Source organism: Choloepus didactylus, chromosome 7 (genome assembly GCF_015220235.1).
Source record: "Choloepus didactylus isolate mChoDid1 chromosome 7, mChoDid1.pri, whole genome shotgun sequence".
Taxonomy (NCBI): domain Eukaryota; kingdom Metazoa; phylum Chordata; class Mammalia; order Pilosa; family Megalonychidae; genus Choloepus; species Choloepus didactylus.
Genome location: NC_051313.1, coordinates 94,135,996 through 94,156,912, shown reverse-complemented (window position 1 = coordinate 94,156,912; position 20,917 = coordinate 94,135,996). Strand labels below are relative to the sequence as shown.

Here is a 20,917-nt window from a genome sequence, read left to right as displayed (position 1 = left end):
CAATAGTCTAATCCTTCAGTTCAGTCCTGCCACAAGTTTGTCTCTTCTGCCACTGACCCACAAGTCCTTGGTATTGGCGTATGGCTCCTGAGACTTGCAAGTGGGCCCCTCTTCCAGGCTGTGCACCCCCTGGTCCTCTGTTGAGGGATGACTGTGCTATGTCACAGGTGAGTGCCATCCCCCCAGGGCGGTTCTGGGCTGCTGGGCTGTGTAGGGAGGCTCCCAGTCTGCTGAAATGGTGGCTGAATGGGGCTTTGTTAATTCACACTGCTCCACCTTCCCAACTCTGGGACAATCAGCTGAGGTTACAGGGAAGGCTAATGTCCACGCCCAGTTTTGTGGTGTGTGCCTGTTATTTGAAGCACTTCCGTCACACTGGGTTGTCTGGGGCAGCTCTGGGCTGTGGGGCTGGTGATGGGCATGAGTGTTTCCTGTCCACCAGGATGATGGCTGTGAGCGGACACCCCCCTTTTCTTGGGAAGTTGTGGTGTTTAGTGAATTTTCTCAGCCACTGGATTATTGCCTTTTGTCTCAGAGCTGTCTTAGTTCTGCTCTTGTCTTGACCTGCCCAAATTGCAAGTCTTTGAAGCTTTCTGTATTGGGCTTCTTAGAGTAATTGTTTTAGAAAAAGAAAAAAGGATTTAAAAAAAAAAAAAAAAAACAAGGGCCCTCCTCAGAGATCTAATGGGTTATTGAAATGGTAGAGACAAAGCAATTAGGGGCCATTAAGGAAGGTCCACAGGGCAGAGAGATCAGCTTTTCTTCGGGATTTGCATATGAGCCTCAGGGCCTGAGCTCTGCCCTTCCCCTTTCTATGTTCACCAGAACTCCAAAAATCCTCCGCTTTTATTTTGGAGTTTTTCGTGTTGTTTTTTTCTATGCCTGTCTCCTCTCTGCTGGGCTGGCTGCTCTCAGATTCTCTGGTGTCTGGTCTCAGTCTATCTATGGTTGGAGTTTGGATCAGTAGAATGAGTTTCTGATAAGGGCTGCCACCGCAGTTCTCCCTTCTCCTTCCCGGAGCTGACAGCCCCTCCTCCCACGGGACTGAGCCTGGCAGGGAGGGGTGAGGGTCCCCTGGCCACAAAAACTTACCGATTTCGCTGATCTCAGCAGTTCCACGTTTTCATGAGTGTTGTATGTAGTATGCCCAAAGTCAGATTGCTCTGTGGTGTCCAGTCCACGCAGTTCCTGGCTTTCTACCTACTTTCCTGGAGGAGTAACTAAAACATACAGCTCACCAGTCCGCCATCTTGCCCTGCCTCACTCGAAATAACATATTCTTAGAACCAATGGGTTAAAGAGGGAATCAGAATGAAATTAGGAAATATCTTGAGGTAAATGACAATAAAAATACAACATAACAAAACTTATGGGATGATGTGAAGGCAGTACAGAAAGGGAAATTTATAGCTCAAAATGCTTACATTAAAAAAGAAGAAAGACTTCAAATCAGAGACCTATCCTCAAAACTGGGAGAACTAGGAAAAGAAAAGCAAATCAAACCCAAAGTGAGCATAAGGAAGGAAATAACAAAGATTAGAACAGAGATAAATGAAATAGAGAACAAGAAACAATAGAGAAAATCAACAAAACCAAAACTTTGTTCTTTGAAAAGATCAATAAAATCCATAAACCTTTACCTAGAGAGAGAAAGAAAAAAAGAGAGGATATAAATAATGATAATTAGAAATGAAAAGGGGGACATTACTATTGACCCCACTAGAATAAAAAGAACTACAATGGATACCATGAACAACTGAATGTCAGTAAATTAGGTAACCTAGGTGAAATGGAAAAATTCTTAGAAACATACAAACTACCTACACTGACTCAAGAAGAAATTGAAGATCTCAACAAACTAATGACTAGTAAAGAGATTGAATCAGTAATCAAAAACCTCCCCCAAAAGAAAAACCCCAGACAAGATGGTTTCACAGAGGATTCTACCAAATATTTCAAGATTTAATTCCAACTCTGCTCAAACTCTTCCAAAAACTTGAATCAGAGAGGACACTCCCTAACTCATTCTATGAAGCCAACATCACCCTCATACCAAAGCTGGATACCGATACTACAAGAAAACTACAGATAAACATCTCTTAAGAACATAGATGCAAAAATCCTCATCAAAATACTAACAAATTGAAACCAATGGCATATTAAAAGAATTATACACCATGATCAAGTGAGATTTATCCCTGGTATGCAAGATTGGTTCAAAATAAGAAAATCAATTAATTTAATACAGCACTTGAACAGAATGAAAGGAAAAAACAACATAATCTCAATTGATGCAAAAAAGACATTTCACAAAGTACAGCATCCTTTCTTGATAAAAACACTTAGAGCACTAGGAATAGAAGGAAACTTCCTCAACATGATAAACAGCATATAGAAAAGACCACAGCTAACTTCCTACTTAATGGTGAAAGACTGAAAGCTTTCCCTCTAAGATCGGGAATAAAACAAGGATGCCCACTGTCACCATTATTTTTCAACATAGTACTAGAAGTTCTTGCCAGAGCAATAAGGCAAGGAAAAGAAATAAAAGACGTCTAAATTGGAAAAGAAGAAGTAAAACTTTCCCTGTTTGCAGATGATATGATCATATATATATGTATATAAAATCCTGAAAAAAATCCACAACAAAGCTCCTAGAGCTAGTAAATGAATTCAGAAAAGTGGTGAGGTACAAGATCAACACCCCAAAATCAGCAGTGTTTCTATACATAAACAATGAACAATAGAAGAAGTGTTTTTAAAAAAAATTTCATTCACAAAAGCAACTAAAACAATTAATTATCTAGGAATAAATCTAACGAAGGATCTAAAGGCCTTATACACAGAAAACTACAAAACATGGCTAAAACAAATCAAAGAAGACCTAAATAAATGGAAGGACATTCCATGTTCATGGATTAGAAGACTAAGTATCACTATGGTGTCAATATTACACAAAGCAATTTATGGATTCAATGCAATCCCAATCAAAATTCCAACAAATTTCTTCACAGAAATGGAAAAGCCAGTCATCAAATTACTATGGAAGAGTAAGGGCCCTGAATAGCTAAAGCCATCTTGAAAAAGTAGCATGAGGTTTTAAAACACACTTTCTGATCTTAAAACTTGTTACAAAGCCCCAGTAATCAAAACAGCATGGTAATGGCACAAGGACAGACATATAGACCTATGGAATAGAATTGAGAGCTCAGAAATCAACCGTCGCATTTATGCCCAACTGAAATTTTTTATTCAATTTCATTGAGAAATATTCACATATCATACAATTAACCAAAGTGTACAATCAGTTATTCACAGTACCATCATATAGTTGTGCATTCATCACCACAATCAATTTTTAAACATTTTCATTACTCAAAAAAAATAAGAAAATAAAAGTAAAACAGAAAACCCCAAGCATCCCATTCCCCCGTCTCCCCTATTATTTATTTAATTTTTGTCCCCATTTTTCTACTCATCTGTCTATATGTTGGATAAAGGGAGTGTGAGCCACAAGGGTTTTCACAATCACATGGTCACACCATGTAAGCTATATAGTTACATACTTGTCTTCAAGAATCAAGGCTACGAGGTTGCAGTTCAACAGTTTCAGGTATTTCCTTCTAGCTATTCCAATAAACTAAATCCTGAAAAGGGTTATCTATATAATGTATAAAAATAACCTCCAAAATGACCTCTTGACTCCATTTGAAATCTATCAGCCACTGAAACTTTATTTTGATTCATTTCTCTTCCCTCTTTTGGTCAAGAAGTCTCTCTCAATCCCACGATGCTGGGTCCATATTCATTCCCGGGAGTCATGTCCCATGTTGCCAGGGAGATTTACACCCCTGGGAGTCATGTCCCACGTAGGGGGGTAGGGCAGTGAGTTTACCTGCTGAGTTGGCTTAGAAAGAGATGGGCCACATCTGAGCAACAAAAGAGGATCTCTGGAGGTGACTCTGAGGCACAATTACAAGTAGGCTTGGCCTGTCCTTTGCAGTAATAAGGTTCCTATGGGCAAGCCCCAAGATGGAGGGCTCAGCCTTCTATATTGGTAGTCCCCAATGCTTGTGAGAGTATCAGTAATTACGTAGGTGGGAAAGTTTAATATTTCCATATTTTTCCCTGGTCCTTCAAGGGGGCTTTGCAAATACATTTTTGCAAATAATTTTGCAAATACATTCTCTGCCCAAATTACTCTAGGATGTTCAGGGCTTCACACTAATCTATACAAACCTACCAGATTTCACTCCCTATTCAAATATAAGTTAAATTATATAGTGTGCTACCGAAAATACAGATTTTGCACCAAATAACCATCTCTTCCTTTGGTCTCACACAGTTGAAGTTTTAAAACACCATCAATATTGTCCTTTACCTTTAGTCTAATTTGCCTTAGTCCTAACCAAATCAGCTTCATTCATATCTCTAATAGAAGTCCGAACTCTTTTTCAGCTTCTTTAATATTTGCTGTATGGGATAATGCTAACATTCATAGCTGCCAAACTCTGGCTCTGGGTCTCAGGTGACACACAGACACCCTAAGTTCCGGGGACCAACCAGGTTATAAACAAGGAGCTCAGCATCTCAGAATTTAGAAATAACCATTACAACTCAGGAAGCGGTATAACTGCTGAAAGAGCTTACAATCTAAGAACCTTTACCATAAGCCTTCCCTTGATAACCTATGATCTCAGATTCAATTCTCAGAGTTTTCACATTATAATTATTCCATATTAGTGAGGCATTATAATGTTTGTCTTTTCATTTCTGGTTTGTTTCACTCAACATACTGTCCTCAAGTTCCATTCACCTAGTTGCATATCTCACAAGTTCATTCCTTCTTGCTGCCACTCAATATTCCATTGTATGTATACACCACAGTTGACCATTCCATTCATCAGTCAATGTACCCTTAGGCCACCTCTATCCATTGTGAATCATGAATACTGCTGCCATAAACATCAGTGTGCAAATGTCCATCTGTGTCCCTGCTCTCAGTTCTTCCAAGTGTATACCTAATATTGGGTTGCAAGACCATATGGCAACCCCATATTTAGCTTCCTATGGAACCACCATACTGCCCTCCAGATGGGCTATACCATTCTGCCTCCCTACCAACAGTGATTAGGTACTTCCCTCTCTCCATATTTTCTCCAGCACTTGTATCATTCTGTTTATTTTTTAAACAGTTTTATTCACACATCATACAATCCATCTTAAGTAAACAATCAATGGTTCCTGGTATAATTACCTAGTTATGCATTCACCACCACAGTCTATATGAGGACATTTCCATTTCTTCTGCAAAGAAAGAGGAAGAGGAGAAAAAAAGAAAAAAGGAAAAAAAGAAAAAGAAAAAAATGAATAAAAAAAAGTAAAAATAAAATAAAATACAATAAAAGGTCAGACAACAACACTACAACCAAGTATCCCATACCCCTCCTTTATGTGCCCCTCCGTAGACATTTAGCTTTGGTATATTGCCTTTGTTACAATTAATGGGAGAATATTACAATGTTACTGTTAACTATGGACTCTAATTTGCACTGACTGTATTTTTACACAATAGCATCCCATTTCAACACTTTGCAAAGTTGACATTCATTTGTTCTCCCTCATGTAAAAACATATGTTTATACATTTAGTCACCATCATTGACCACTCTAAGTTTCACTAAGTTATACAGTCCCAGTCTTTATCTTTTGTCTTTCCTTCTGGTGTCATACATGCCCCTAGCCTTCCTCTTTCAACCATACTCACAGTCATCTTTGTTCAGTATATTTACAATATTGTGCTACCATTGGCCAACTGATTTTTGACAGTGTGACAAAGACTTCAAAATTAAGAAAGAATAGTTTCTTCAACAAATAGTGCTGGGAAAAGAGGATCTCCATTTGCAAAAAAAGGAGGATACCTACCTCACACCATATACAAAAATTAACTCGTAATGGATCAAAGACCTAAATTTAAGAGCTAAGCTCTCAAACTCCTAGAAGAAAATGTAGGGAAATATCTCCAGGAATTTGTGTTAGGCAATGGTTTCTTAAACTTTATACCCAAAGCACAAGCAAAAACAACAACAAAAATAGATAAATGGGGCATCAAAACCAGAAACTTTTGTTTCTCAAAGGACTTAATCATTAAAGTAAAAAGACAGCCTACACAATGGAAGAAAATATTTGGAAACCACATATCCAAAAAAGAATTAATATCCAGAATATATAAAGAAATCTTTCAACTCAACAACAAAAGACAACCCAATTTTTTAAAGGGCAAAGACTCGAACGGACATCTCTCTGAGGAAGATATACAAATGGCCAAAAAGCAGATGAAAAGATGCTCAACATCATTTGCCATCAGGGAAATGGAAATCAAAACCACAATGTGATACCATTTCACACCCATTAGAATGGCTGCTCTTAGAAAAAGAAAAACAGAAGATCATAAGTGTTAGGATGCAGAGAAATAGGAACACTCACTCCTTTCTGGTGGTAATGTAAAATAGTGCAGTTGCTATGGAAAAAAGCTTGGCAGTTCTTCAGAAAGCTAAGTATAGAACTATCATACAACCCAGCAATCCCACTGCTAGGTGTATACTCAACAGAATTGAAAGCAGGGACTCAAACAGATGTTTGCACTGTGATGTTCATAGGGGCATTATTCACATTTGCCAAAAGATGGAAGCAACCCAAGTGTCCCTCATCCAGTGAATGCATAGATAAAATGTGGTATATACATATAATGGAATATAATTCAGCCATAAAAAGGAAAGGAGTCCTGATAATGCGTCAGAATGTCTGAACCTTGAATACATCATGTTGAGTGAAATAAGCCAGATTTAAAAGGACCAATATTGTATGATTTCACTGATTTGAAACAATTAGAGAAAGAAAACTCACACAGTCAGAATGTGGAATATAGGTTACCAGGGGCTGGGGTGGTGGTAGATAGGGAATGGAAAGCTAAGGCTTAAAAAGTACAGGGTTCCTCTTTGGAAAGATGGAAATGTTTTGGTAATGGATGGTGGTGATGGTAGCACAACAGTGTGAACACAATTAAAAGCACTAAAAAATATATATATGTATCTGAATATGATTAAAAGGGGAAATTTTAGATTGTATATATGGTAACAGGATAAAATTTTTTTTTAAATCCATGGAACTACATTACACAAATGGTATACCCTTGATTAAACCATGGGCTTTGATAACAGTGCAGTTGTGAAAGTGTGCTTTCATCAATTGTAGTGAGTGCTCCACACCAATGCAGTGTTAGTGGTGGGGTGGTATGTGGGAATCCTGTATTTTATGCATGATTATTCTGTAAACCCAAAACTTCTCTAATAAAAAAATTATAAATAAATTTTTAAAAATAATAAAAAAATAAATGCCTGGTATATAGTATGTGCTCAATAGCTATAGCTACCACATGTTTTATTAGAGAAGTTGGAAAAAGATGAGTTGTTCAACACATGGTGTTGGGAAAATGGATATTTGGGGGGTAGGGGTGGGGGTGGATGTGTGGGAGTACTCATTTCACACCACGTACTACCTAACAATATAACTCTAAAATTTGAATTTAAAACTCCATTGTCTGAATTTGAATTGGAAGTACTGGATTGAACATATGATGAATTTTATCTTTAAAATAATAATATAAATTTTCTAATACTGTTCATATAAAAGGGCTAGAACCAAGGACCCAATATCAACGAGCACTCCTAGTACCTGGGTTTTGTCTTTTCATACCATTTCCCACTAAAAGAAACTAGGGTTCCTTGGAGAAATGGCTGATTTCAGGTCTTGACCAGGAAACGTACAAGATGAATCAGGAGCCTCGAACAGGAAATGTGTATGAACATTTTGTCATACCAGAAAGCAATGAAGTTAGAAAAGACTATGTAGAAATGTCAACTAGAAGAGACTCCCACTGACCAAAGATGGGATAATTTGAACATCAAGTAGAATTATAACTACATTCATATCATGTGTGTTTAAGTAGATGAGGTCATAATGGCATTCAAAAATGGAAAAAAAAAAAAAAACTTAATGGTAATCTGAAAGCACCAACTCATTATTTTGAAAACTGGTAAATACAGACCAAAACAATCAAGCATTTATTCTGCCCCTACTATATGAAATGAACCTCTGAGGAGCTAATAGTGAATAAGCGTAAGTTTACCATTATAGAATTCCAGCAAATAAATGAGAAGAAAAGAATTGAAATATCACTGTTTTGCTGCCTCTAATGACATAATGAATCCAAGCAGTAATCAACAATGACTACTAATACCACAAAAAAAGCTAACTATGCATAAAATGCCTCCTAAGAGAAGTAAAAACACCCCCTGAATCTGGTCAAGTCTTTAGATCTAACTACTAATTTATAAGAAATACAGGGAAGAAAGAATATGTTAAACACCACCTTAGGCATGCAATCAGCAAAATCTAGACTGGGAAACTCTGTAGGACAAACCCAGTTTATTCAACTAATAAATTACAAGAAAAAAAGTAGGAAAGGGAGAGCGAACCTATGGTTTTTAAGAAAGTTAAGAGACACAACCAATTGTAGTATATGGACCTTATTTGGATCCTGATTCAAAGAAACTGTAAAAAAAATTTTTTGAGACAATCAAAGAATTTTTTTTTGGTATTAAAAACTTTGTTAACTACTACTGGCACTGACAATAGTTTTATGGTTATATTTCTTAAATTTCTTACCTTTTAAAGTTACATGCTGAAATATTTACAGATAAAAATGAGAAGATATCTGTGATTAGCTTCAAATAATCTTGATGGGGAGAGAAAGTAGGTGGGGGTATAGATGGAACAAGAATGGACACGAGTTTAAAACTGTAAGATGGGTATATGACAGTGTACTATTTTTGTTTTTGTTTAAATTTTCCCAATAAACATTTAAGAAATATATCCAGGAAAAAAACTTACTTTAAAAAAGTGTTTGAACTGTTCAAAGTATATGGGTGAATATTGAACTGATCCAAATGGTGAATGACTTTGCATGTATAAAATAAATGGACAATACACTAAAGAAAAGACTGCTGCTTTTAACTAAAATAAAAATTTTAAGTGTGATTTTAAAATATCAGAAAATTAAAAGATAAATGCTCTGATAAAAAATATTTGTAAGTTATGACAGATAAAAAGTTAAAGTGCTTAATATATGAGAGTAAATAGTAGCTAACACTGCTTACAATGCACTAGACACACTTCCAAGCACTTTACAAAAACCGTAAGTTAAGAAATATGAAATGCACTGATATCCCATTATCTAATAATAATTTATAGAAGAAATTTAAAAAAAAATTTTTAAAGAACAGGTAAAACTTACCCATGGCTAAAGAAGTCAGAATAGTGGTTGCTCTGAGGTGAGGCCAGGGACTGACTTAGAAGAAACATGAAGGAACTTTCTGGGAGAATGAAAATGTTCTATACCTTGACAGGATGTGTGTTAACTAAGTAGATTCATCTGCCCTCTGCCTACCTAATTTCTGCCCACACTTCACATAAGATCCTGCCTTTAACTGCATGTAAATTAGACCTCAAAAATCATATTTTCTAAGAACATCTAATAAAACAGGCAAAATAGTCACCTATTAAGGCTTTTCCCCAGTCTTAATTGTGGAAAGAAGAGCTGAAACAAAGCTGTTTATACAGAATTGCCCTAATTATGTAAAATAGGTGAATATAGAGTTGCCAAATAGAAATGACAAGAAGGATGTGCACAAATGAAAATGTACAACTTTCATTATTAGACAAAAACAGTAAATACTTTTGAAGCCTTACTTGATACCAAATTCTTTTCCTTTGCATTCTAGCTTTGGCTTCTCATAGTTCCTCAAATACAGAACTTATTTCCTGTGCCTCTAAAACTCCCTTCATCCCCGTCAGCTCACAGATAAATTGCGACCTCCTTGGAGGTCCTCCTTGCTGTTACCCAGCAACCCAACCCTACCCCAAGCTGGGTCAAGCAACCTTACGCCTTGGCACTTAGCAATTTTGATTTTTCATTTATTTGCGTGGCTATGTGAATAATGTCTCCTACCTCCTAAACTTTCAGCTCCAAAAGGCATGGACTGCATCTGGCTTTACCCCCAGTTTTGTCCCTAGTACCTAGCATAATGGTTGGTAAATGTTGGAGACTGCATAACAGAGTAGTGTAAAGCATGGACTTGGGAGCCAGACAGTCTGATTTTGAACTGAGCTCTTCTTTTCACTAACTGGGTGACCCTGCCCAAGTTACTTAACCTCTCACTGCCTAATTGCCCTTATCTGTAGATTGGGGGAAATGATTATACCTATTTCAGAGATTTGCAATGAGGATTAAATCAATGAATATCAGTAAGGCTCTCAGAACAGTGCTGGACACAAAATAGAAGCTACATAAATATTTAATATTACTAACTGTTCCATAAATAGCTGTTGATTTAATAAGTGTCTGTCATATGAGAGGTGCTTAGTAAATATTTATTGAAAGAATAGAATGTTAATATAGTATCAGATGTACTAATTTGGACATATCATCAAGATGCCTGATTTTCAGCTCTCAAATCAAATATTATTCTAAAGATTATAGCTCAGTAATATACTTAAGGAAAATACAAAAAAAAGTTTCAGAGTCTTTTCACCTCTCCAACAGGCAGTGCTCTCAACCATAGATGAGGAGTTGAATTAGATAGGGTCCAAGGTCTCTTCAAACTCCAGCAAAACGTTATTTGTCCTTAGGAAACAAATTAGACATAACAGAGAAGACCATTTTACATGGGGGCATGAAATCTTTGAATGTGTATGTTTCCATTTAAAAAAAAAGGAAAAAAAAGATCATTCAGTTAAGCAAAATGTGAAATCATAGGTTTGACCCGTGGCAGTTATTTTTGTTAATTTAATGGAATTTGACTACTTTGCAAACCATATACAATGGTTATAGACAATTCATTTAATCTGTGAGAAGTGACTTATTTTATCTTGGCACTTAAACTGGCCTAATGTGAGCTTCTAGAAGGTGATTGATAATAGAATCAGTAGTGTGTCCCAACAAGAGATTAAATGCCTTAAAATAATATTATTAGCAATAAGAAAAAATTAACTTTTTAAAACATTTTTTGAGTTTCAAAGTCATGCATATACATTTAGATATAATACTAAATGTTTATTATTAAACATTTATTTAATTATTCAATAATAGAAAGTAAGTATGTTCCAAGAACCCTTCCCACCATGTTTGTTTTCCAAAGGTACCCAATGTTAACAATTTGGGTGTATTCTTCCAACACATTTTCTATGCATACCTAAAAAATATGTTTATGTACACCTTTTACTAAAAGTAATTTGTAAAGTGTTACTTTTTCTTCCCATTTTAGTGTTACCACAGGCAGTTACCCAGTTTGAAGAACTAGTTGGCATGGCGGAGGCTTTGCTTAAGGGTGGAGGAACCATGTCTACATCTGCATCCAACCTCTGGAGAGCAACGAACAACTCCTCCCCAGATTCATTTGCCTCAACATGTAGTAATTCTAATTCTAATTCCAATTCACCAGTTTCCTTGAAAGCTGAGGAAGAACATCATACTGATGAGAAACAGGTTAGTTAGAATACTTGCCCTGTTTTTCCATGGGATAAAATTAATTTAAAATTAAAATAAGGATAGATGATCATTATTTTATCAGTACATTTATGTAATTTCAAGTAACTACCATAGTGTTCCAATGCATAAAACTTTTCTTTTATAGTAGAAACTAGTATTTGTGAAACAAATACCCAGTTTAGAAAACTAAAGTCAAATTGTAGACATTGATGAAGTTATTAAACTATAAATTTCTACAGTAAATGATGTAGCAACTTTTGAACAAGTGACAGGAGGATAACTATGCATTAAGGGTGTTCTGGTTTGCTAATGCTGCTGTTATACGCAAAATACCAGAAATGGATTGGCTTTTATAAAGAGGGTTTATTTGGTTACAAATTTGCAGTCAGAAGGCCATGAAAATGTCCAAATTAAGGCATCAACACAAGTATACCTTCACAGAAGGAAGGCCAATGGTGACCAGAAAACCTTTGTTAGCTGGGAAGGCATATGGCGGGTGTGCTGATCCTAGGTTGCCTTTCAAAATGGCGTTCTCCAAAATGTCAGCGTCAGCTTTCAACAGCCATCTTCAAAATGTGTCTCTCAGCTGCAGCAGCGAGCTCCTTCTGTCTGAGCTCTTACAGGGCTCCAGTAAACTAATCAAGACCCACGCTGAATGGGCAGGGCCACACCTCCATGGAAATAATCTAATCAAAGGTATTACCCATAGTTGGGTGGGTCACATCTCCATGGAAACAACCTAATCCAAAGATTTCAATCTAATTAACACTAATATGTCTGCCCCCACAAGACTGCATTAAAGAACATGGCATTTTGGGGGACATAATACATCCAAACTGGTATAAAGGGTTATAAAATTTTGTCACTGAAAGAAGATAAATTTCACATTCTGTTTGCCAGCTGAACACAATTCTTTTTCTACTTTCCCAATTTCTCTTAATCAAGAAACAGAAGCTAACAAGACAAGAGCTTTTTTAGAACCAGGTATCAGCCTTGGAAAATATGCCTTCAAAAGCTATAATTAAATACAAATAATTCAGAAGATTTAAATCTTTGTGTATCAGTTTCCTATTGCTGTCATAATAGATTAGCACAAACTTAGTGATTTAAAAGAACATAAATTTATTATTTCACAGTGCTGTAAATCAGAAGTCTTGTATGGGTTTCACTGGACTAAAATCAAGGTGTCAGCTGGTGCATTCCTTTCTGGACACTCTGGGAAGAATCTATTTCCTGCTCATTTGTATTGTGGAATTCAGTTCCTTGCAGTGCTATGACCGAGTTCCCCTTTTCTTGATGGCTGTGAACTGAAAGCATTCCAAATTCTAGAGACTACACCTTTCCTTGGCTCGTGGCCCCCTTCCTCCATCTTCAAAGCCAGCATCCTCAGATCAAGTCCCTCTCACTCTTGGAATCTCTCCTCCTTTTTCTGTCTCCTTTTTTTGACTCACTCTTCTACCACCCTCTTCTACTTTTAAGGGAAGAGATTAGATTGGGACCACCTGGATAATCCAGGATAATCTCCCCATCTCAATCTTAATCACATCTGCAGAGTTATTTTTGCCAAAAAAATAACATATTCACAGGTTCCAAGGATTGGGATGTGGACATCTTTGGAGGGCCATGTTCTGATTTGCTAATGCTGCCCTTTTGCAAAACACCAGAAATGGACTGGCTTTTATAAAAGGGGGTTTATTTGGTTATGAAGTTATAGTCTCAAGGCCATAAAGTGTCCAAGGTAAGGCATCAACAAAGGGTACCTTCACTGGAGAAAGGCCATTGGCATCCAGAAAACCTCTGTTAGCCGGGAAGGCATGTGGCTGGTGTCTACTTGCTCCGTTTCAAAATGGCATTCTTCAAAGTGTTGCTCTTGGGGCATTTTGTCCTCTCTTAGCTGCAGCTGCTCTTTAAAAAGCCATTCTCAGTTGCTCTGAGGTCCTTCTCTCTGTGAATTCCTTTATAAGACTCCAGTGATCCAATTAACACCCACCCTGAATGTGGAGGATAACACCTCCATGGTAAGTATCCAATCAGACTTTTAACTCACAGTTGACTGAGTCACATCTCCATGGAAACACTCAAAGGATTCCAATCTAATCAAAAGTAATACATCTGCCCCCACAAGACTGCATCAGAGAATATGGCTTTGGCCATAATATATCCAAACTAGCACAGCCATTATTCTGCCTACCATAGTTAGTGTTGTGTTGAGTTTGCAACTAATCCCTTAAAGCACCAAATCCAGATTACATGACAAGAATTTGTATTACACTATGCAACAAATAGCTCATAAATATTGGGAATTGTCTCAAAGTTATCATTTAACTCTAAACCTGGAAATGTAAAATATATACTAAAAGTATAATACATCATCTTAGAGAATGTTGATATTGTTTTCTTGTATGTCTTAATTCAATTAGTAATATATTTCTCCAGATATTTTCATTTTTTCCAATTTCTATTATTACTTTTTTATTTTTTTTAGTTCAAAATTGAAAAATGGCAGATTGCCCGTTGTAATAAGAGCAAGCCTCAGAAGTTTATTAATGATTTAATGCAAGTACTTTACACAAATGAATACATGGCCACACATAGCCTGACGGGTGCAAAATCCTCTACTTCAAGGGACAAAGCTGTAAAACCAGCTATGAATCAGAATGAAGTTCAAGAAATTATAGGTAAAAATATGATTACATTATATTGTCATATCAATTGGAAATTATTTTACTATTCAAGGTCAAGTTATTCTTTCATAGTTCTTTATTGTTTCAGATTTATCTTTCTATGAAAGAAAAATCTTAAAATAAATCTAAATAATATTCTTATTAAATATGGAGAATTTCATAGAAAAACTTTACATTAAAAATGATTATTAAAACTAAATTTTATATCACTGAAAAGACTGAATGTCATAAAAGTTATAGCTTTAGAAAAGTGAATTTGAAAAACCTCTTAAAATTAAATGTCAATAATAGTTTATATCTTGTTCTCTTTCTTATCTTGGTTACATCCCTCATCTTTTATTATAGAAAAACAGAGGTTGATTTGATTATCCTATTGTGGTTTTTAAATTAATGACTCTTCCTAAATATACTCATCAAGATTATCAAATTAATTTTTTTGCCAATATCCAACAAATTTAGGGTTTTTGTGAATCCCATCTCTATGTATCTCAATAGGATGTCACTTCTTATTTTGAAAAGGATCAGTCAGAATCTAGCTGTTCAACAGATGTTGGAAAGGGATAAAAATAACTTGCTAACATTTGAGGTAACGAGATTTAGGGGACTAAAATTCATAGCAAGTAGTAGGGTTAACGTTGGGTGGGAACACAGGAAGACAAATATGTACACTCTCTGTTTATAATATGGACCTTCTGATATCTCTTGCTTTGCTTTGAAAAATCTGCCTACGTATTCATCTATTTAAATATCTCATTGGGTGTTTGGACTACTTTTGAAAAATCAAGACAAAATTATAATGTGGAATGCTTGATGTTTCCCCCCCAGTTTATGCCTTAAGAAGAAAAAGCCTCATTAAGTGTTTTTGTTGTGTTATTATTGTTTTTTACAGGAGTCACAAAACAGTTATTTCCTAATACAGATGATGTTTCAATTAGGAGAATGATAGGGCAAAAGCTAAATAACTGTACCAAGAAGCCAAATTTAAGCAAAAATCTTAACTCTCAAGATATTAAGTAGATCCTTTGGTAAGTCTTTTAAATCTTCATAATCTTCTCAGTGTGGCAGGAATATGTTGTAATACTTTTATCTGCATAATAGCATTTTCCAAACACTCTATTAGAGCACACTGGTGACCTGTGAAATACTATTAAGTATCCCTGGGTTCAGGGGACAGGGAAGGGAATTTAAATGTGGGAAATACAGAGTTAATTTACACAGGTTTTTCTTTTCATGAACTGCTCAGATTTTGATACCTTTTCATGTGCACCAGAAATTTCTAAGGAAAGGGTATAATGTGTACTATTTTCCAAATCTGTTTTACTGAGGAACTTTTATTTCTTCAAAGAATACCTGTTTAACTTGGGAATGGGGATAGAAAGGAGCCAAAGGAGAGACCAAGACAATTTAGGAAGTGTTTCTCTAGAACAAGAGAGATTCAGACCCTCGGGAATTCTCCAAGTCATGTCAATGAGACTGACCTTAAACTCTTAGTGGTTTGTACAAAATATTGGCTCGAGGTATGGAGGGGTGTCTTCCACTCTTCTCCATGCTGCTTCTCATTGTCTTTAAATCTCTAAATTAGTTGTTTCAGTTTGTATTTGTATATTAAGAATTTTTACCAAGATGTTTACATTCTATTAAGAAAACTAATTATTTGTTTTTCATGAGAGAGTTTCAAAGGAAGTACATTTTATAGTCTGGCCTTGCCCCAGGGACAACTGTGAAATGAAATTTTGTGTTTGCAATCAAATGTCCTCACCATTTCACTTGTACTCATCCTTCTTTCTCTCCATTATTTTGATGGAAAAATATGTGGAAAAAAATGTATGATTGTATTATAAATATTTTAATTGATTATTAGAGACATATGGGTAACACACAAAGGCAAAGTCCTCTATAATTATCCTTTTTCATTTTCCCCACTTTGTTTACTTCTATTTTTCACTTATACCTTGCCTGTTCTCTACCTAACCTAGCCCCCAATGAGAGCATTTTATTTGTCTTCATTTCTTTGGACCATGCTTTAAATGGGACGTGGAACTCCCCCTTGCTTCTGACTATCTGTCCCACCCCACCCTCATCCTCCTCAAGGGTCCCTTATCTAGTTTGTTATACAACCATGGCCAGCTCTGGTGAGTCAACAATAGTTTTTCTTCCTTGAGAAAGAAAAATAATACTTATAACAACTGCAGTAGGATTCTTCTCCTTGGTTTACACATACTGGTAGACTGACTTAAAAATTTGTAGGAGAAAGGTATATTTGTATGCTTTTTCTTCCCAAATGATTATAAATTTCAGTAGAAGTGTGAATCTCACAAATTTCCAATTATGAGATAAATGCTTCAATGCAAACTTAGAACTTCTCATTGTAACATGAGACTATCCAGTTATCCTGGTGTATAATGACCAATTTCCCTTTCTAAATGCTATATAACTAGACTTCTAGTCATAGAGCTATATTTTGGAGTTACTGTATTTCAGAGCTCTGCAAAGCATTTTAATATCCTAACCTCTGCCTTTTTAATCTCTCAGACTGCTAAAGGTAGGCATAAAATTCATCTCTGACTATATCAGCTGGCAGAATTTTGAAGAACTTAAAGTTAAAAGGATTTTATTTCGGTTTGGCTTTTACCTGCCAATAAAAGTGTTATTAAATCATCTGACTATAGCATGAATTAAAATTGTAAACATGGACAAACCTTTTGCTACCAACACAATTTAATGCTTCTGGGCCTGTGCCTTGTTCTGTAGTGCCAAATTCCTTGGACTAAAATAATGCTTATGTTTTGAATCAGAAATAGAGATTAATATTAGAATTGAAATTTTTAAAAAATTGGTAGAGATCTTTCATTTGAAGTATAACTAAATTCACAACATTTTGAAAGGACTAAGAAAGTAAGCTGGGAAAGATGGTCACATAAAACCTAATCTAGACATACTTGATAAATTAGTCAGATACAGCACCATCTAGTGGAATGATCCTTTATTTTTCTTTTTCTGGGTCCTTTCTGCAGGAACCTAAAGGTGACCTCACTTACTCAGGTAAACCATACCCTCATCTTCTCCTGTCCCTAAAAGTACTCTTTGGAAAAATTACTCCCATAGTATTACTATTAGCAAAAGCATGCAGTGTTCTATGAATTCCTATGCGTCCTATGTGTCCAAGCAGCCTAGCAACCCCCACCCCCATCTCCTGTGACAGACTGTGCCCTCCACCCTAATTTCAGGTTAGCCACCCACAGCCTGTATTTGAAAGGACAACCAATTCCCAGCTAACTTCCATCCTTCCTCTTCTCATCTATTATCTCACTCCTGTGACAGCCTCCATGTTGTCTGCAGCTCTCTCTTACCAGAAGCTCAATGTTGCCAATCTTTCTGGTCTTTCTCCATTTTTTGCTTCTTTCTTACATGAACTGAAGCAAATATCATTTATAAGAATCACAAAGTATTAGGGTATCACTTCCATTAAAGTATAAGATAGCACTAAGTGATCAAACAGCCTTCTCCTGAAATTTCCAAAATTTGCCTAGTGTATATAATCTCTAATATAATATTATATCTGCATATAACTAAGATGATCTAACACAGTGGTGCTCAAATGGGATGGGGGGGGTAGTTTGCCCCACCTCCCCAGGGGATATTTGGCAATATTTGGAGATATTTCTGGTTGTCAAAATTGGAGGATGCTACTGGCATCTAGTGGATAGAGGCCAGGCATGCTGCTACAATGCATAGGACAGCCCTACTATAAAGAATTGTGCAGCCCAAAATGTCAGTGGTACCAAGGTTGAGAAACTCCAGTCTAATGATTTCCTTATTTTGGAGACAATGAAACTGAAGCTTAAAGATGTTAAGTGAATTACCAAGATCATACAATTAGTAACTAATAAAGAGCAAACACCAGCTTATAATACTTTGTATTTCTTATCTAATGTTTTAGGGAGAAGTTGTCTGATTTTAAAGCCTGCTCCACCTCTTAAAAACTGTGTGACCTTTGGCAAGTCACTATACCTCTCTGAGCTTCAATTTACACAGGGATAATAATGAAACTTACCTTAAGGATGGAGCCAGGATTTCTGGAATCTGAAATTTGTAGGAATTAGAGAACCCTCTCTAAGAAAAGGAATACAAAATTATGAATACACAATCAGATACAATTCTGTATTTAAAAGAAGAAAATAAACCAAGAAAAACTGCATAATATTTAAAAGCTAATAAATTCCTCAAAGTTCACAAAATGTGGGGAAAATTACAATATTTTTATTAACTAACAGCTCTATAATACTTTTTTCCTAGTTTTTTGTTTTGGTTCCATATATGTTGATTGCCTTGTCATTTGACAATATTTTTGTAATATCCTTTTCTATAGAAGGAACAGAAAGATAATTTAGATGATCCTCTAGCATAGTTGATGGAAATTAGCTTTTTATTTTTGATAGTTTATAGAGGTTTCTTTCAAATTCTCAACTCTTTGTTAGTAACACCATATAATTTTTAGGATTGTTGTCAAATTTGGATAAACCACTATTGAGTTTCTTTCATATCTGAGTCGTAAGATTTCAGTATATTTTAAGTTTTCTAAATGGAGTTTTTGCTCTTAAATATTCTTTGATTGACTACACTCAGAGTATTCCTAGTAGACATTCCAAACTGGGATGGCCAGCAATTATGTAACTGTACATGGAAGAGATTGCAAAGCAAAAAAAATATATCCCAGTTGCCCTTTACAAGATCTCAGAAATGCCCACTGACACTCCATGGTTACAACAGGAGGGAAGAGTATGACTGAGGAACAGCTGAAGTAGAAAGAGACAGCAGTCTTAATTGATTATGGCTGAATTTCTTATTTTTGCAAATTTTACAAAAATATATAAACATGTGAAGATATCACTAGGGCCCCTTTCTGGGAAGCTACCCCACAGGTAAGCTTTACTAGCTTCACATTAATTTTGTCTCTGACCTAGCTCATTTTGTTTTTCTGAGTTTTGAGTGAGGTAAAGCAGGCTTGGGAAATTGCCAGACATTTAAACAATCAAGAAATGTTCACTGAAGAATGATAGAATTGTTGATAATTTTTTCCGAGGGTTGATGGGCATGTGGGGGTGTTCGTTTTACTTTGTGTGTTTGAATATTTCCCTAGCAAAATGTTTTTAAAAGTTACTGGAGATTAAAATAAATGTTACATTACTTTGTTTTCTATTCTAGAATTCCTCTGAATAGATTGCAAAATAATTCTTAAGTCACCTCATTAGTAATAGTTCTTATTAACAATTTCTATTTTTATGTAAAAAATTTGTAGTAAATATAAAAGTAAATAACTTACACAACTGTTAGAATACAACAAAATATGTAATATAAATTTACCCTATTTTTTGATAATTGCTTTTTATAGGTTCTCTAGGTATCTGAAATGAATTACCTTTAGTTCTAAATCTATAATTGGATTTTATTGGAGAATCTGCAACTTCATTGGCAGTGAACACAGAGAGACAAGCGCAGTGTCAGTCTGTGAGACATCTATATTGCTGGGCTTTTTGGATGGAGCAACAACCTTGCTGAAGAAAATGCATGTAGATTCTATCCTAGACATCACTGATGCATCAAACTAGAGAATTTTCAGCACTCAAATAAGCATGCGGTATGGTTTCTTTGGAAATATACATTTCCCCATCCCCAAATACTTCTCTGTTCTGCTAATATAACAGAATAATGAGAGCTCTTATCATAGCTACAAAAATTTCAACCCTTAAAAATTAGTCATTGTCCTAAGCAATCATTGCACATTAATTATTACTAGTGACCCCTTCCCCCCGTTATAGTTTTTATCTTAAGCATAAACCCATGTTTGGGTCTACTGACAGTGAAATAATCAATGGTCACAAACATGAGGGCAGCAAGGTCAGCCTAAAATCTGATAATCAAGTGTAGCCAATAACAGTGTTTTAGCAATAAAATAAGAGGATTATTTGGTTATCTGAAATATGAAAAAAAAAGTTGCAAGACCTTTTATTTTAATATTAAACTATTCCTCCATGCTCCTGAAAAACAAATCCAAGATTTGTGATACAATCAATGCATCCACTTTCAGAATAATCTTTTTCTTTTGTTTACTCAACATACTTCTTTTTATTGCCCAAAATATATTAAATATAGATGTAAAATATAACACATCAATATCATCTAAAATGTTCTCTATAAGGTATAGCATTATATATAATGGTTCAGTTATATAGCTACCATGCTTAGTTTTAACTGGTTTATTTTCATTGTATCAGAAGTAAAAGGAATTGAAAACAAAACCCTCTGGGTTTGATAACTGCACAAAAAGAAAAATACCATTTTGTAAATAGCAAATGATAAAACATTCTTCATCAAGAGATTTTTCACTTACCATCAGGTTGTCTCATGTTACACACTGCAATGCCAAGCCATAGTTCTTCAGTGTACAAAGTCATATCTAAAACTTGAAAAAGAGGAGGTATACAATAATTACAAAGTTCAGTATTGTGGACCAAGGGAAAATTCCATAAATGTTGCTTGATGATAATAATGTGGTTGTACAAAATAAATATTCTTAATAACTTAAATAACATTTGCTACTTTTATTTAAGCATAAATAAACCCCA

General features: G+C 35.5%; 1 protein-coding gene across 7 annotated transcripts in view; it reads left to right on the top strand.

Annotated features, from left to right (window-relative positions):
- Positions 1 to 20,917, top strand: part of BEND6 (BEN domain containing 6) — a 74,709-nt gene extending 53,792 nt beyond the window's left edge. For 5 of the 7 annotated variants that reach the window (XM_037844393.1, XM_037844390.1, XM_037844391.1 and 2 more), the window contains 4 exons: positions 11,384 to 11,604; positions 14,093 to 14,285; positions 15,181 to 15,316; positions 19,684 to 20,917. In XM_037844393.1, coding sequence (XP_037700321.1) covers positions 11,384 to 11,604; positions 14,093 to 14,285; positions 15,181 to 15,308 — 542 coding nt within the window. In that variant the 3' untranslated portion in view covers positions 15,309 to 15,316; positions 19,684 to 20,917. The remainder of the gene's footprint in view (positions 1 to 11,383; positions 11,605 to 14,092; positions 14,286 to 15,180; positions 15,317 to 19,683) is intronic. The other 2 variants (XR_005218069.1, XM_037844392.1) reach the window with 2 other exon arrangements.